Genomic DNA, 19,684 nt, shown 5'->3' on the forward strand with positions numbered 1-19,684 from the left:
TTGTATAGTTTTGAAAAGATTTTACCTTTAAGACAAGTAGATAAGCTATACAAGCATTATACTATGGCTACTAAATAATTGGGTAGATATAGACATATCCTGGAAGCTGTAATTAACAAACTCTGAATTATTTGTTTTTAGATATGAATTTGTGCTTCTAAGCACTTAAGTCCCATTTAGCTAGCCAGACACAGTAGAAGAGCTTATAAAAGTCCAGAATTTTTACCACAGAATTTCCACTTCTGAAAAGAGGGCTCTCATTTTTTTTAAATTTTTAAAATTATTTTTCAGTTATTTATTTCTATCTTTGATCATGATTTACCTATCTAAACATTCTTGACAGACTGACTTAGCTTTACATTTTTTCTAAAAAGTTAACTATGAAACAAAAATATAAAAGTAATATAATATTTACCAAATATGAAACTACATTTTATAATGCAATCCCCTCAAATCAAAAACAAAATGGAAACAAATAAATTTAGATGAGTATTCAGTTGAAAGCATAAACACAGAGAAAGACTATCTTTTAGAGATACATATTGAGATCAGATTTGGAGGAGGAATCCATACATTAAAAGACACATAAAGACACACCAACCAAGCAGCATATAAATCTTATTTGTATTCCAATTCAAGCAAACACACTGTAAAAATAACATTACAAGACAACAGGAATAATATGAACATCGAATGGACATTTGACAATGTTAAGGAATTATTTTAGGTTTAAAAATGATATTTTTATGATGTTAAAACAAAAACAGAAAAATACACTCCCTACCATTTATAGATGCCTATCAAAATATTTGTAGATAAAATAATATGATTCTTAGATTTGCTTCCAAATAATCTATGTGTTTGACTAGATGGAGGGGTAGATGATACAAGACTGGCTATGAGTTGAAAATTGTTTTAAGCTGCGTGATGAGACAATTGGATTTATTATATTATTTTATCTACATTTGTACATGTTTAAAATTTTCTACACTAAAAACTTCAAAAAATAATAATATACCAGACTTGATATACCAATCTTTTTTAGGGGGTAGGAGGTGGGTTCAAAGTCCTTCTTACTCAAGTCTATATTTTGGTAGTTCTTTCAGGAAGGGTCTATGATTAATAATATTTTTCAATATTTATCTAAACATGTCTTTATTTTTGCCTACTATTGAATGATAGTTTTTGTGGGGAAAGAATTCCAGGTTGACTTAATCTTCCTCAGACATTACTTCATTGCCTTTTAGCATCTATTGCTGCTGATGATTTAGCTGTCAGTCTAATCACGGTTTCTTTGTAGGAAATTCTTTCTTTCTGGTGTCCTTTAAATTTTCATCTTCCTATTTTACATTCTACAGCTTCACTACAATGTGTCCACTTCTTGATTTAATTTAATTTTTCCTCACTAAAAATCACAATGTGTACTCTATGGAATAATTTATTTCATTGACTATTGTGAAAAATTATCAGCTATTCTCTCTTCAAATGCTGCCTTTCTTTCAATTCTTTACTTTCTGGAATTCCGACTGTACATATGTTGAATGCTATCCCTCTATCTTCCTTGTCTCTATTCCTTCCTTTCATATTTACCATCTATTTATATCTCTGTGATGCATTCTGGGTAACTTCCTATGGTGCTGTCTTCTGGGTCCCTAATGCTCTCTTCAGTTATGTCCAATATGATGTTATAAAATCTATTATTAGAGTTTTCACATTTGCCTCTTTTGACCATGGTATTTTATCATTTTACTAGGGTTTGGATTCCCATTTTTCTATCGTTAATCATGTCAAACATATTTATTGATATTTTCCATAGTCTTTTAGGATACCATCCAGCTACCTTACGTTCTTGGAAGTCTAATCCTGATAGCCATTATGACTCTTGCATATTTGGTGTGCATTTTGGACTGATTCATTTTTTGCTATAATAGACTATCTTTTAGAAGAGTCTTAGACTTATGGAGAAATTGAAAAGATAGTACAGAGAGTTCCCATGTACTTCAGATCAGTTTCCTCTATTATTAACATCTTAAATGAGTATAGTACATTTGTTACCATTAATGAACCAATATTGATATATTATTATTAACTAAGGTCCATAGTTTATTTATATTTCCTTAGTTTTACCTCATGTCTTCTGTTCCAGGATACCATCCAGGATACTACACTACAATGAATTAACATGTCTCCTTAGGTTCTTCTTGGTTGTAAGAGTTTCTCAGACTTTCCTAGTTTTTGATGACCTTGACAGTTTTGAGGTATACTGATCAGGTATTTTGTAGGATGCCCCCCTATTGGAATTCACCTGATATTTTATTCATGATTAGATTGGATTTATGGGCTTTTGAGAGGAAAATAACAAAGGTAATGTGGCATTTTCATTACATCATATCAAAAGTACATCCTGTTGACATGATTTATCATTACTTGTTATAACTTTGATTACTTGGCTGAGGTAGTGTTTATTAGGAGTCTTCACTGTAAAGTTCCTCATATGTTTTGTAATTTCTAATAATGAGATCATTTTGGCAGGGCTTGTTCTTTTGTGAGAATACCCCATGCCCTGGGTGTTGAATACCTACCTCCACAGTAATTTTAAATCTGCCTCTGATAGTAGCCCCTAGGACCAATTTTTATGTTCGCATCTTGTGTTTGGGAGTCTCAGATACAAAGAAGTTACAAGCTCAGGATACTGAATTTTTAGGGGAATCTTCCTTGTAGTTTTCTTGAGCCAGTAGGGAATTTTTTTCAAGTCTACCTTTCTGCTGAGAGTATAACAATTTTAGGATCTCAACTTTAAGTGAGGATCTAATCTTTAACTTCCTACTTTATGCAGTATTATCTCTTATACCCAAATGGGAACAAGTCCCACAGCCTCTGATGTCCAATGCCCCATCACCATCTGCACTACTATGAAGGCACCTACAGTATATAGTTTATATTATAATTTTGGTTCACTTTGTTTTGTCAGTACTCCCTTATAATGGTACCCGAAGATTCCCATTTCTTTCTTGAAAACTGACTGATATACTTAAACTAATTTTTATTATACTTTATCCATATTTTTTGTGAGTTTGTTGCAGGAAAGTTTTCTGATTTCCTCAGTCTACCATATTTTTAGAATCTAAAGTCCTTCCCTTACTCTTCTTGAGTTTCTCTCCCTCCAATAATAAATGTGTGAAAAATTCCTTCCCACATTATCTGCTGTGCAGTGATATCACTATTTTATTAAAAATTTTCTGTCTCAATGGTTTTATTATTAATAGCAAAACAGTTATCACAATGAACATAGACTATTTCTTCACATAACTCAATGAAAAATTTAACAAAGATGAGATGCATCATTTTAACAAGTGCAATTAAGATTTGAAAATAGAGGGCCAGCCCCGTGGTCGAGTGGTTAAGTTCGTGTACTCCACTTCGGTGGCCCAAGGTTTTGCTGGTTTGGATCCTGGGTGCTGCTCATTGGGCCATGCTGAGGCGGCGTCCCACATGCCACAACCAGGGCCACTCACAACTAGAATATACAACTATGTGCTGGAGGGCTCTGGGTAAAAAAAAAAAAAAAAGACTGGCAACAGTTGTTAGCTCAGGTGCCAATCTTAAAAAAAAAAAGATTTGAAAATAAATTGAACTTCAGTCATGAAACTTAAGAGTAAATGTTTTTACTTTATTTTTCTTTTAAAGGTTGAACACAACAATCACACAAAGGTTTTATGTAACACCCACAAGCTAATGAAATGAAGGATATGTCAGAGAAAAGAACCAATTATCTTTAATAGTGCACAAAATTACAAACCTAAAAAGTGATTATTTATTTTTTATGAAATAAAAAATAGAGGTTATGGTGTCAATGCCCACACATCTATTTCTAAGCAACCTGCCATTTTTATGTATTAATATTTTAAATTAGAAGTGTATTACAAAATCAATGTATTGTTTTTGATGAAAAACCTAAATCAAGTAAAATATTAAGATTACTGCCCATAATTTTCACTGTCCATTGCTTTTCAAGCATGAAGTAGAAGAGTTCAACAGCTAAGCACCTACTTAATGACTTTTCCTAAGGTGTGTCTTTGATCCTATTTCTTAAGGAATGTCAAATCTCATTAACTGGCACATTACCACTTTAAAGTTCTGCCAATAGGTTTGAACAAGAAAAATCAATAATGACAATAATACTTCTGATTGAAAGATATAAATGGTTAAACACCTGCAATATGACAAAACATGAATGAGACAACAACCTTTCCCTCTTTCCATGTAATCCACGGAACGTAAATTTTCTGCACTTCATTTCCACATCTATACAAATAAATATTGGTCTCTTTATCCTCCAGGATTCAAAGAATATAATTATAGTATTTAAAGAAAATTATGAGACCCTGGCTATATGAACTTTTCAGAAATCAAAGTTAGGGGCCAGCCCAGTGGCCGAGTGGTTAAGTTCGGGCGCTCAGCTTCAGTGGCCCAGGGTTTCAGTGGTTCAGATCCTGGGCTCAGAGATGGCACCACTCATCAGGCCATGCTGAGGTGGTGTCCCACATGCTACAACTAGAAGGACTTACAACTAAAATATACAACTATGCACTCGGGGGATTTGGGGAGAAAAAAAGTTAATACAATGCTTAAAATAATTACTGCATAAATATGCATACGATCCTCAGGCTGCTTGCTGTAAGCATTTTTAAAAGTTTCACTTTTCATTTGGAGATCATCTAAAGATAAAGAAATTATCTTTCTAGAGCAAACTGGTCAAAACTGAAATATCTAAATATGTTAAGAATCCAGATGAGAGATAATAATATGTCAAAATTAAAATAAAATACTTCTTATACATGGCAGAAGCTGCCAAGGCTGTAAAGGTGAGTAAGAAAATCTCTGTTCTCAAGAAGTTTATGCCCTAATTGTAGAATGTAACCTTTCAGGTTCAATCAGCTATGGCCAGAATGAGAAGGGGCATTTAATCAGCACAGGGCTGCCCCTTTGACAGGGTTTTTAGATAGGATGGTTTCACCTAGAAGAGGAGTAGATATGCAGTCAATATGATGAACAACTTTAAAATTTAGCTTTGGAATAGAAGGATCATGGTGATCAAAGTTAGAGGTGGAATAAAAATGACATGTCCTTAGAATAGCCATTACAATAGGAAAGTTCAAGCAGAGATGCGGCCTTGATTTCACACCTCTCTCCTTCCTCCACCAGGAAGTACCTGGAAGGCTTAATGACAATGGCAGACAAAATTAGGGCAACCAAGGCTGGGCCAAACTTCTAAGAATAGAACTAGACAAGCTCACACGGAATGAGGAAAACATATACTAAAAATTCAACTGGTGTGGGCAGCTGCAGAGATGATCCCTAAACTGAGATGCAGCTGAGAGAATCAGAAGAGAAGGCAAGGAAGGGAGGAGCTTGTGTTGGTGATGACCACTAGGTTGCCCAGTTGCTCCAACTGAGGTCTGCTGTCAACACCACCACCAACAGAGAGCTCTTCCTAGGTTCTAACACTGTTCATTCCATTTTAAATGGCATACCTGGATGGTCAGAGGAAACTGTTTAACCAAGGTCTGGATAATATGACTGCAGAACAGTGAGGAGGATGACTGAAGCAGAGCAATATATCTCTAAGGTATCTCTATGAAACAGTAGGAAATACAGCTGAGTGGGTCATTTCCTTCCTCTCCTGGAAAATGCTACTCATTCTCCAAGATTGCCCCAGTGTCACCTCTTCTGGGAAGCCTTCCCTGTCCACTCCAAGATGTTGACTTCATCTTCTCTGCTTCATTTTTGCTGTATTAAGAACTTTCCTAGTTCTTAAGATATTAATGTGCAAATAAATACTTATACCTCTGACTGCACCTAGTTATAAGAATCTTTGCTACCTCAATGTCAAGACTAGTATACAGAGGTAATCCATACATGCCATTGACCGAGAGAGAGAAAAAAGACGGAAGGAAGGAAAGAAGAAAAGGGAAAGAAGGAGGAAGGGAAGGAAGGAGAGGACAAAGGTAGTTTGGTTCAGTATGTAACTGAATGTTGTCAGACCTGGCCTGGCTCCTAATCCCTGCATCCCTCTTCTCCTCGCCCTCCTCACATCTGGGCCTCCTAATCTCCTCTCACTGGCCACCTGCAGTGCCTGGCATCAATCCTACCTGAGGCAGTCAACATTTAAGCCTTATTTTCTATGTTTAACATCACATCCCTCCCTGTCGCTCTGGGTTCCCATCCTGCCAACAAGGCCTGGCCTCTTGAGTATTTCTGGCCATGCTGCTCTCTCTCTCAGGACTGAGAGACTATTGCTACTGTCCAGGCCCATGACTTGGACCCCTCCACCTGCTGAGCATAGGCTAGCTGGCTAACTCACTGCCAGACATGCTCAACTGACTCTCTCAATGGACAACCCGCAACACCCTACCCTGCTTTAACTGGCCTTGGATCCTCACTGCTGCCCATTATCCTAGATTCCTCCCAGCATGCCCAAGGCCTGGCCAGATCTCAAGATTTAACAACAGTTAAACACAGAATCACTGTGGGGATTTTGAACAATGGAGTGATACCTGCCAAGGGAAAACTATTCTGTGTGTGGAGGGAGGGTGAGAAGCCACTCCACACTGCTTGTGAATGTTTAAGAAATAATCTATGAAAACATTCCCGCTTAAACACACTCAAAAAGCCCTTTAAACATATTGCTTTTTATGTTAGGAATCCTTGGCAGCAACTCAGATTTTTTGTGAAAAGAGGACATTTCGGGATATCTGTTTTGCTTTTTGAAGAAGGAATCTGATGCCTGATGACCATTCTATTAAGGTTAAAGTATTTTAATTCAAAAGATCCATGAAAGGAAAATCCTTGAACACCTGAAAAAACACAGGGAATTATAACTGCTCAGATAATTCAGCCAAACAGAAATCATGATTGGTCACAGGGAAAGGGCTGTGTTTACTGCCAAATCAATAATCAATACTGACACACAGTAGTTACTGAATTAGTATTTGTTTAATGAATGAATCAAAGAATGAATAAACATATACATATGTGTGTTTGTGTGTAGAAACAGATGATAGGTGGGTGAAGATCCGCTTATGATTATCTATTGTATGATGTCACTACTTTTGTGTGTGTGTAGGTGAGGAAGATTGGCTCTGAGCTAACATCTGTTGCCAATCTTCCTCTATTTTACATGTGGGACATTGCCACAGAATGGCTTGATGAGCAGTGTGTAGGTCTGCACCCAGGATCTGAAACTGCGAACCCTGGGCCACCAAAGTGGAGCAGGCGAACTTGACCACTAAGCCACCAGGCCGGCCCTCCCGTCACTACTTTTGAAGCGTGCATTTTGACACCTCACACAAACAGCCTTAACATTTAAATGGATGTTAACAGTAAAAAAGCACTAGGAATTCTCTCTGCAAGTACAACTATACAAACAAGAAATCAGAGTTCAGAGGAGCAGTTACTAACCTCAGGCTACTGAACCTTGTCAATCTTTGGGTCCACTTTAAGGGGTACAGGGAAAGCAAGAGGCCTTTGGAGGTGGGGAAAGCTATAATATATGCTATGTTCTCATTCTGGAAAAATGGTTTCCCATGCATTCCACCTGGGGCTGAGGGTTTGTTTAGTAGAATTACTTACACTTAGAGTTTTTAAAATTAACCTGCCACGGAATCACCTCAAGGATAAGGTATTGAATTACAGTACTGATACTAATATATATATATACATATATATATGTGTATATGATTAAAACAGCAGTCCTACAAAGTTATGTGTATAAAAAGCCAACCTTAAATTGCCACTCTGTCAGGAAATGTCACTTTAAATGTCTAACATGGTGCCTCAGGCTTCAGCACTCAAGAGTTTTGACAGACTGGAAGAGGAAGAAAATCCCATAAACAATGTCCTGTTTGGTTCTATCAGAAGGTTCTGGTCTTATGTTTTAATTATGGTGACAATGAAAGGGAAAAGACATTATCTAAAGTAAGAGATTGTAAATTTTGTTCTGATTTATTATGTAAAGACCTGAAAGGAATTAGCTCTTTAATTTTGATATTTCTTTCTAATTCTGTTTCTGACATAATTTAAGGCTGGCTGCAAAGACTTTTTTTAATTATATATTACAAAAGTACATCATCACATGACTTTGTGCATGTAAAACATTCTCATTACAAATGAGTGAACATGTATTTAAAATGCAATGTGTTCTAAGACTGAACATCAAAAAAGGTATGAATCTGGGTAGCAATCCAAATGTACTGTAAGACAGAGCCATTGTATGTACTTTCTAATTATCGATTGAGCTTGAGATTGGTGAAAATAAGCCAAGGAAACCATCATCTATATCTCAGCTGCATGTCTTCCTGTCTTCTCATTCATTTTTCCTGGTGTAAACAGAGTTATCTACCTGTTTATACAAAAATAAAATCTGAAGAGCAAAAATATACTAAAATCACAGAGCAAAGGCAAAGAGCCCTAGAATGGGAGTCAAGAACCACGTCTTTTCATTCAACCTTTGCCCTTTATAAGCTGTGTAACCTTGAAGAAGTCATCAAATCTCTCTATCTCATTTCCCTCAACCATTAAAATAATAATAATAAATAACACTGATCTCATTGGAGCACTGTGGCAAAGACAGTGTTGCATACTTACCATACCATTTGCACTTCCAGGGAACTCTGCAAGACTCTACTCTTCCCAGCCTTCCTTGTAGGTAAGTTGGGGATCACTTGCCTAAATTCTGACCAATGAAATGTGAGCAGAAGTAATGTCAGCCATTCCCAAACTCGTCTATAAATATATCCCCCAAGATTCTCCAGTTCTCTCTTCCTGTTCTGTGACATCCTTAGCAGCCACATATCACATGGAGTGGCTACAAGATATGGAAACAGCCTGGGTCTCTGTGTTACCACCTATAGGAAAGCTACCAATCCCACTCAGATTATGATGTGAGCAAGAAATAAACCTTGTTTTATTAAGCCACTAAGATTTTTAGGTTTACTTGTTACCACAGCATAATATAGCCTATCCTGACCAATAAAAGGACTAAGTGAGAAAATAAACTTTACTTGTTTTATATATCAATGTTCTATACACCTACACAGAGTAGTCTTGGTAGCAATGATGGAAAGCTTGTAAAAACTTAATAGAAATTCTGGGGCTAGCCTGGTGGTGTAGAGGTTAAGTTCACGTGCTCTGCTTTGGCAGCCCAGAGTTAGCGGGTTTGGATCTCAGGCACAGACATAGGGCACTGCTCATCAAACCATGCTGAAGTGGCATCCCACATACGAAATAGAGGAAAATTGGCACCGATGTAAGCTCAGCGACAATATTCCTCAAGCAAAAAGAGGAAGTTTGGCAACAGATGTTAGCCCAAGTCCAGTCTTCCTCCCCCCAAAAAATTAATAGAAATTCTAAGGTTTTTTTGACATTATACCATTACATAGATAACGTAAAGGCTTCCTGAAAGGTAGAATCCAGTCATATAGACCAGCCACATACTTAAGAAATTAGTATATGTCTCTGCCTTAAACACGTTTGAATATAGACAGAGATGATCCATTATACTGAGCATTTCAACTGAAATGACTAGGTAGTCATGACCCTATCACCTATGTTCATTACAATCAACTGTAGACAGTGACACTAAGTTCCTAGAAAGAGTGACCTCTGGCCCAAAGATGAAAATTCACATGAATTTGAAGTGATTCTCTCACATTAAAATCAGAACTGAGAGGGGGCCAGCCTGGTGGTGTAGTGGTTAAGCACATTTGCTAAACTTCAGCAGCCCAGGTTTGACGAGTTTGGATCCCTGGTGCAGACATACACACCATTCATCAAGCCATGCTGTGGCAGCGTCCCACATAAGAGTAGAGGAAGACTGGCACGGATGTTAGCTCAGAGCCAATTTTCTTCACCAAAAAAACCAAAAAATCAGAACTAATAGGATGATTGTGACCATTTTTAGAAATCTCCTTTTAAGAGACCCCTATTCTTGGTTATAATCACTCAAAAAAGAACAAAAAAATGCTAAGATTTTATGAGTAATGCAATTTTGTATACACTGATTTTGTTTAAATTTAAAGTACTACTTATACAGATTTTGAGGAAAGCCCTCCTGAGGACCTGAAAAAGTGGTATTTAAGGTACCATTATTATTTTTTATGTGGTGTCAAATGTTCTTGACTAAATTGTTTAGTCAATCAAAGAATTATTCCCTTTAGAGGCTTTTGAATGGATATTAATTCAAGCCAATAAAAGGAATCCTTGATTAAATCCAAGAGAATTACAGCAGTTCAATTGCTCCTTATTTGATGATTATTAGGTGTTACTTTACAAATATCATTGACAGGATTAAAAAGATTTGTCACTGGATCAGAAGGCGAAAAATCAGTTCAGAGAAGGCAAAAACTATTCCTTTAATTTTTAAATGTATCTTGCCAAAAATCAGACATGTACTTTAGAGCAATCTTGATATCTCTAGAAGCGCATAAATAAATTTAAACCTGTCAATGACCAACTTTAATGAAAGAAATTACAGCCATCTTAAATACTTGTAATTCATCTTTATGATGATACTGAGTTGCTAATTTTAGAATTCAGAAATTAGAAATTATGACAAATAACTGCACTTAGCAAAATCAACCATCTACAGGAGGACAATAAAGTATATACTTCAGGTAAACAGAAAACTGAGTTTGCCTATTCCTGAATGTCGTGCCTTTGCTAAAAATTCATAATGTATCTCCTCACACAGGTTGGAGGCACCATAAGGAAATGCAGGTCAAGTCACCAGAGTTAATTCTATACATACCAATGTATCTATACATATACTGAAACAAAGCAGCTTGACCAGGCTTCCTGAACAGTAGCCTGCCTTCCCACTATGGCGGGGACTATACACTGCCCACCAAAATCTCCCCGTGCCCTTCCTCTTTCGAAAGCAGAACACTTTTTGATGAGCACATTGCTTCCTGGAACAAACGAACAAACAAACACGAAGATAAGAAGACAAGACTGGTGGTTACCAGAGGGAAAGGGGTGGGGGGACGGCAAAAGGGGTAGGGGGTAAATACGTACAGTGACAGATGGAAATTAGACTTTTGGTAGTGAACATGAGGCAGTCTATACAGAAGCCGAAATATAATGATGTACACCTGAAATTTATACAATGCTATAAACCAACGTAACCTCAATAAAATTGCTAAAAAAAATAAAGACTATATGTATCTATGAATGAACATTTGATCAAGTTCAAGGATAATGTGGGACTTCAGGGAAAGCTGCTTAAAGAAAACTGACACATCTTTTGGGGGCCGCCTTTTTTATTTTTTGCCTTTTTTACTCCTCCTGACCCCTACATTTATGATAGCTAGAGCTCCAGAAGCCATCATGGACCCTGAGTTCTGTGCACTAAGAAGGAAGAGCAGAAAAGTAAGAGCTTGAGTGCTTAATGACACTATGGAATTACCACACAGCCATTCTAGTGGACATCTAGACTACTCGTACACAAGACAAACACATTTCTATCTTCTTTAAGCTACTATTATTTTAAGGTTTTCTGTTATGGGCAGCTAAAGTGATTTTAATCAATATAATTAGTCAAATAAGTTTTTAAAAATAGACAAGCACAATAAATTAACTGTCCGGCTAATTTGTCTGTTGTTTTAACTTGATGAATTTGTTTACGTAGACTCAATTTTAACTCTCCCTTATGCTATTCAACAATATTAGCCGAATTTGTTAAAATACGTTTTGTAAGAAAATCAGCACTATGGACAATTTATTTTAACAATGTTTTTTTTAACATATTATAAGAGACATAGTGATAGAAATTTACTGAGAATCCAATTCCTAAAGAAAATATTCCCTCCTAATTCCTCAAAACAATAAAAAAAAAAGTACAATGAGAAGTCCTGTAGATTTATATATTCTAAAGTAATCTAGGGAAGAAGGAAAGAAATACTCTGCCAGAGAACATGCAGTGACGTGATAATAAGAAGAGCACTTTCTAGTTGAAACCGTTTTCTATTATTCCCATTTCCAAGATTCTGTTTTAAAAAATCTATTGATTCTTATATAGGAACAAGGAGTAAAATTTTAATTTCCAAATAAAATTTACACTGAAACCTCTTGATGAAGGCCAGGGAATTATTTGAAAGTCTAGAGCTCTATACCATCATATTTACTTCAGCCATGTATACGAAAGAGGGAGCAAGAGCAAGAGACGGACGGAGAGAGGAGAAAGAGAACAAACCCATTTATGGCCATCTGGGCCTTAAATGACAAGGACTCTATTCTATTGTATACTTTTTTCTCCCCTAAGGACTGGGGCTAGGAAAGCTTTCATCCTTCAACCTAGAAATAAAAATAATAAATAGTTACAAGATTTTAATATTAAAAAAATTCCCAAGAAGAATCTCTCTCTTCCTCATTTCACTTTGATCTCTTTCTCTTTCTCCTCTAAACAGGTTGAAAGCAAAAGCAAAGTGACAATACTAACTTCTTTTTTTATTTTTCACTGTAAGTCACTGATATATTAAACTCTCAGGCTACAAAGTCACAACTTTTTTAAGTCATTATGATGAAAAATAAACCCCAAACCACAAGCCTCCAAATGTATTGTTTTAGAATTCATATTACAAGTGAGTCTGTCATCTGCTATAAGTGTGTTTATCTCAGTAGCTTATAGCCATTACAGCTTATACCAAAGGTAGAAATACAAAGTTTGAAGAGAAGAAAAACACTATTCTACAGACTTTGAAGTCAGTTAAAATAACATTTAGGCAACCCAAAGTATTTCTATTAGAAATTATTTTCTAGAAGATTAGCATGTTTGTGGTTGATGATTACAGCTAAATTAATTTTCTTTAAAGTATCACAGAACTTACTTAACATCTTGTGGTTGTTGTAGTAATAAAAAATGTATTTTAAGTTAAGTGATGTTCAGGACTTACCACCTCCTCCTCCAAGAAGACTGGCATTTGCTGTTTAAAAGAAAACAAAACAAAATAAAAGACATTAAATAATATATAAAAAATATGGTATGCCAGATAGTTCAAGAAAAAGCTGGTAATGATCATGTCTCTTATAAACATACACATACACACAAAATGTGTATTTTCATATAAAGACAGCCTTTACTACTGTTTTATGATGATATGAAAATTAAAATATTTCACTATTTTTATCTTTTTTTCTCTTCAAATGACTATTTTTATACTGTACTTCCTGACAATAAAAGTAAGTACATATTGTGATCCTTTTCTTTTGCATTCTGTATCTAAATTAATCTTCTGGGTTCTCCATTTTATCAAGCAGAGATTGAACAATGTCATTTAGGCAATTTCAATGATTTCAAAGGACAATGTAACAAGAAAGTATATATGCTAATTGTAATTAAATTAAACACCATCAAATAAAGCTATCTCAAAACACTTTGCAGTAAGAACTCTTAAATAGTAACAGATTTATTACTTTTATCATTAACTTTTTATTTGAGAGAAATAAATTTTAAGCATTTTCGTAAAACAATGCTGTGCCATTTCTTACCCAGTTATCCATTATTCTATCCACAAGATAATTTCATCAGGATTTCTTTCAAGAGGTCAAATTTTCAGAAAGTTCCACTGCGGATTCTGCTGAAGCATTAACCAACCTTATGCCTATGTTTATCTAGTCATTATAATAGCCAGAAAACAGAAGTTAATATATACTGCACTGAGCTGTGTTACATAGAGTTCTTATGTATCATAGGCGTTATCTCATGCCAAAAAAAAAAAAAGAAATCCTGCAGCAGTATAAAGAAACTAGGTGGTAATCAGGGTCCCTTTTTTTGTGGAGCAACCTGAGCTACCAAAAGGTTAAAGAAATCATTTAGGAAAGAGGAATAGGAGTCTTTAACCTGAATCTTAGTGTGCTGTCCACAGACCATGCACTGCTGTAATTAAGAGAAGCAAATATCAGAGTGTTAATGATTCCATCAATAAATAATGGATCATTTTAAGAACAAATGCCCATAATCATAGTTCCATGAATTTAAACGTCTGATGGCTTGCTAGTTATTGCAGCGTTACAGAGTATAACATGAAAATTCATGGAGATAAATGCCTGTGAAGATTTTCTCAATACGTCAATATTAGAGCATCAAATCTTGTTTCATATGATCTTCTCTTCCAAGTACAGAGACGTCCAGTTGTTGCTCTTGCCTTCCTCTCAGTACTTTGTCACAAACATGGACTGAATAGCAATGCCATTAATCAACCATAAACAAAACTCACTTCTGATATCATAAAGTCTTCTGCAATCTTATCACATCAGGTCCCCAAATCCCTCTGACTTCACAGTGAAAAAGTGTGTGTTACACAGACAGTAGCCAGGACGTAACGCCCTGCCTCAAATCAACCTTTGTAACTGCCAAAGTGGCAACTTGTTGAAGAGGTACGAGGAAACGTTGCAAATTCTATTTTGGTCCCAGATCCTTTAGTGGGTGGGGGAAATTTCATAATCAAACCATGTCTCTTGGCTGATCCAAACATTTTCTGTTTTCTAAAATCTTAGATACCTGCATTTATAAAACTGCATGGCATTTCACACTCCTGCTGATTTTTTATTTTTATATTTGACTGAGAAATAGTTCCCTATCTATAGATTTTCCAGATCCCTGAAACCCCATCTGTTATCCTCCAATTTTCACATGTTCATTCATTAAAAAAAAGGTATTTCTAAAAGCAAACAACAATAATGAATAGTAGCTTTTCACTCAAATTATCATGCCCAGAAGCACAATAACAGATATAGCCTACTTTCACCCAATGCTTTACTCAATAAAGGTGGAGATTGCCTGTTTTGAGAGCATAGCTCAAGGCCCATCTGTTTAGCCAGGCACTTGTCCAATAGATGTGGATGGATGAGTGGGAGTAGGTGTAGGAAGTGGAATTCCAGTCCTGGAGAACCATCATGTCAATTTATGTCAGATGTGTGCTCATGTCTAGATAAGCATATCTGGTCACATTTTAACATCAACATAGAAGTATTTTATAAAATTGTAAAATTGTGGCATTCTGCATAGTGTACCATCACTTTTAAGATAATTTTATGTGCATTACCATTCATTTAATAGAATCTTAAGCTAAGCTGCTTAAATATATTCAGAGGAATTTTAATAACTATAATCCTGATAATGATTTTTCTAAAGAATCCATCAAATTTGTCTATTTTATCAATTTCTGTGTTCTAAAAACTAAAAAAAATTAAATGTTTACTTTATTATAAAAAATATCATCGCAATTTTCTTCAGTAAAAGGGACATAAACGTAGGCAAACAAAAATGAACCTTTATTATGATTTCTGGTATCACTTTACTGTCACAAGGCATCCTATTCATAACTTACCTTCAACATTTATTGGTCAGGTAGATTAATATGATTTCTTCCATTTTATAAAACTGAAAATGACTTGTGTGTCTAAAATCAATAGTCATTTAATTTCTACTTAATTATCCAATACATTGAGGCATATTGCAATCAGACAGGAAGCTCCTAAAGACAAGGTCTGAGTTTAACAGTTTGGCCTGCATCTAACGAGCTCCCAACACATGCTTTCTAATAGTGAGATAACTGCAAGGTTTAGTCCAATTTCTCTTTTTTTTTTTTTTTTTTTTGAGGGGAAGATTAGCCCTGACCTAACATCTGCTGCCAATCCTCTTCTTTTTACTGAGGAAGACTGGCCCTGAGCTAACATCCGTGCCCATCTTCCTCTCCTTTATATGTGGGATGCCTGCCACAGCATGGCTTGTCAATCGGTGCCATGTCAGCACCCAGGATCCGAGCCGGAAAACTCCAGGCCGCAGAAGCAGAACATGCAAACTTCACCACTGCGCCACTGGGCCGGCCCCTAGTCCAATTTCTTTATTGCCATTTAAGAGGTATTTATTTGCTGAAGTGTGTGGAAAGAGCAAACTTTGGTCCATTTTCTTCCTGTAAAATCAAGGACTGTTAAACTCTTAAAAGTTTATTTGGAAATATTTAGTGATAAAGAATATATTTATATATTTATGTCCCTACCTAGGTCTCTTACTAGAGGGAATTTTGGACATGCCTCTTCTTATTCCTAGAGTTTCACAGAGAAGGGAAAGGAGAAAAGGAACAAAGAAAACTTGAAGTTTATGAGCATGGTACCACTGCTTCTAAAGTAAGTTCTTAAAATCTCTTTTCTAAGCATGCTTACTAACAAACACTATCGTCATTCATATTTTCCTAAATAAAATGCCCTTTCTATTACCCAAGGAAGTAGAGGGAAAATTTAAGATACAGTAAATGTCTCAAAGACTGATTCAATGAGAAAATAAAATGAGCCATTACAAGTTAATGAACCCGTGTATTGCACTTTCTCCTCTCCCCAAAATAACAACTAAATTAGATTATCAGTTTCACTGCTTGTAAGGGGAAAACAACATTGAACACAAAATGAGTGAAAGGGTTACCTAAATCTAATTTCAAAGTAGCAAATATGGAGAACTTATTTATAATACTCTATGCAAATGGTTAATTTTTTAAAAGTTTATGAAAAATTGTTTTCTTCCATGTGAACCCAGTTTTGAATCTTTTAATTAAAATTATCAAATTTCTATAAGTATACATATTCATTTTTAAATTATTAAAACAAAAAATAAATAAATACAATGTAGGAATCCGTTTCTTGGGATAATTAGCCTAGATTAAAAATGATCATGGTAGTTGCCAATAGTGTCATTACTTTATTTTCTCTCAAAATACAAATGGAATATTATACTACCTTCTTCCTAAAAAACATTCTTTTAAATGACCCTGTGTACGTATGTTTGTGTATGTGTGTATATGTGTGCACCTGTGTATCTTAAGAATATAATTATAATTGGGGGCTGGCCCCGTGGCCGAGTGGTTAAGTTCGTGCGCTCTGCTGCAGGCGGCCCAGTGTTTCGTTGGTTCGAATCCTGGGTGAGGACATGGCACTGCTCATCAGACCACGCTGAGGCAGCATCCCACATGCCGCAACTAGAAGGACTCACAACAAAGAATATACAACTATGTACCGCGGGGCTTTGGGGAGAAAAAGGAAAAAAATAAAATCTTTAAAAAAAAAAAAAGAATATAATTATAATTACATTGGGGATCAAATCATGAAAAATAAAATTACTATATATTATAAGTAATTTTCCATTAATAGAAGCTCCTAGATCAAATACATGCCATAATATTATTAGAAATACAAGACAAAACTATAAGTTATCAGACACACAAAGCAATTTTTCTCCCCAGATCTCAAAACCCTTTTTAGTTTGTACAGGGTAATGGAACGAATTCTCAACTAAGAACCAGGTAACCTCTATTTTAATTCTGCCTCAGTTACAAAACAGCTAGGTGACTTGGACAAGTCATAGTCAACTATCTTGATAAATTTCCATCAGGAAATTTAGAAGCAATCAAGCATGGCAAGTAAGTTTCAAACAACTATGATTCATTAATTAGAAGAGACTATCTGTACCTCTGATTTAAGAAGGATTCTGAGGTTAAATCTAGGTTCAGTGGAAAAGAGAACCATGATCAATTAATAATGTTGGTCACAGTCAGAGTGGGATAGGGAGAATTAAAATGGCAGCCCATATGCCATATACTGGGGATCTCTGCATCAGACGACTTCTCTTAGATTTAACAGTTTTTGATGCAATAAAATTGTATTCAATAATCTTAAATAACAAAACTGCTAAACTAACATATATAATACAATCCAGAGCTGGGAGAGGTAACCCATGTTGGCTGTGAGCCACATTGGCTGGATAAGTGTTTGGAACAATTTTTTATTCCACTTGCCCAATAATTTCTATTATCTCCACAGCAATTATTTGTTTTCCCCTTCTATTTCTACCCCCACCCAAGACTATCTGTCAAACAAGCAACAGCCTGGGAGACTACTCTTTAAATATTGATTGAAACTATTTGTGCCACATTTTTGTTTGCTTTTCATCATTATAAAGGAAATTATTGTTGCTTTCATCCCAACAGGATCCTGACCACCTAGTTTAGTTTATTTATTCTGCCTTCTTATTATCATAGAGCAATGGGATGTCAAAATGATTCTTGGCAAAATCTTTCCCAGTAGCTCCACTTAAAATATCATTTCATTCACAACATCTTATCCTAAAAGATACAAAAGCCAAAATATCACCCTTAAGAACAGCACACATTATATTCCATACACTTTGAAAGTCAAAGTAGGAAATGCTAAAAAATCTGTTAAGATTAAAATCCCAAGCACGTGCATGACTTTAGAACCACTTTGTACAGGGAGCAAGCATTTCAGTTGACAGCTGTGGAAATACAAGCCACACAGACAAATACAGCCATCAATTTGGCAACAGGTCTCTGTTCATGCCTTACTAGATTTACACCTTTTAAACAAAATGAACGGAATGCCAGAGGTTTTGGGCAATGGTATAATTTCCTGCTTTGAAGCTGACAAAGAAAGAAAATTAAGAATAGGCTTAACTACCTCACATGTAGAAACCAGGCATAAGCACATGATTAGTACTTTACATTTTATAGTTACTGCAGAATTCAAAGGAACTATTGATTATTCTAGGGACTACTGTGTGGTTTGTATAAGCTGTAAGCCACTATCAAGCCAAAAATAGAATCCAGTGAGCCTGGCTATTGATAAATAGGTGAAAAGGAATCAGGAAATTGGGAAACTTACTTGGGAGTATTAACAAATAAAACAAAACAGAATTACTCTGGTTGAAGCAGGAGGGAGGAGCTAGAGTGGCCCCTGTTTTGCCAATCTGGGTTCACCAGCTACCATGCTGGGTGCTCAGTGACTTCTGGGAATACTACAACATGGGAGGAAAACCACTTATTTTGTCCAACTCCTTCATTTTACAAAAGTGGAAAGTTAAAGAGTATCAAAGATGTTAGATAACTTGTCTAGGATCAGACCCAGGGAAGAACTTACCATATAATAATGCCAATTTCAAATTGAAAATATATATACAGAGAGATCTATCTATCTATTTTTCTTCCTCAGAAATGACATCCAAAGATGGTCACAAAACACAGTGTGCATGGAGTCTACTGAATATTATCCTACTGAAGATCATCTAATTTAATTATTAAAGGGTGAACGAAAGCATCAGCATTTCCTGCAGCTCCATGATGCAATGCAACTAATACAAAATGAAAGGAATCAGCAGATGCTTCTATATACCACTCGTCTTTCTTGACACTGTTTTCGGAATCAGTTGTAATTTTGATAATGATAACTTTGGCTTAGTTACAAAAATGAGATTACTTAAGTAACCCAATCTGGGGCTTTCCAGAGTGAACAAGCATGTCTAAATAGGGAAAAAATGAGTTCAAATGTATACTAGCTTTGTGGTTGTAATGATACAAGACACTTGAACAGCAGTTTAACTTGCTTTTGACAAGAAAGGTTTTGAATACAAAACAATTCTCAATTTGAAAAACGGAAGATGTGCTTATTTGAGGGAATATGATACACTTTTAGCCTGATTAAAATGTAAGCCTGAACACGCACCCTCATTTACACACTTCTTGGGGAGACTAATTTGTTTCAATAAAACCAGACAGTACCTTTTAAAAAAAAACTGTTTCACGTAGTTTTCTTATTTCATCTTTCTTAGAATATTATAGAATCT

The 19,684-nt window shown here is 35.6% G+C and overlaps 1 protein-coding gene across 8 annotated transcripts in view; it reads right to left on the minus strand.

The window, feature by feature from the left end:
- Positions 1–19,684, minus strand: part of MACROD2 (mono-ADP ribosylhydrolase 2) — a 1,868,269-nt gene that overhangs the window by 1,435,292 nt on the left and 413,293 nt on the right. For all 8 annotated transcript variants that reach the window (XM_070588786.1, XM_070588788.1, XM_070588789.1 and 5 more), the window contains exon 4: positions 12,951–12,980. In XM_070588786.1, coding sequence (XP_070444887.1) covers positions 12,951–12,980 — 30 coding nt within the window. The remainder of the gene's footprint in view (positions 1–12,950; positions 12,981–19,684) is intronic.

The sequence above is a fragment of the Equus przewalskii genome, chromosome 21 (assembly GCF_037783145.1).
Source record: "Equus przewalskii isolate Varuska chromosome 21, EquPr2, whole genome shotgun sequence".
Classification (NCBI taxonomy): domain Eukaryota; kingdom Metazoa; phylum Chordata; class Mammalia; order Perissodactyla; family Equidae; genus Equus; species Equus przewalskii.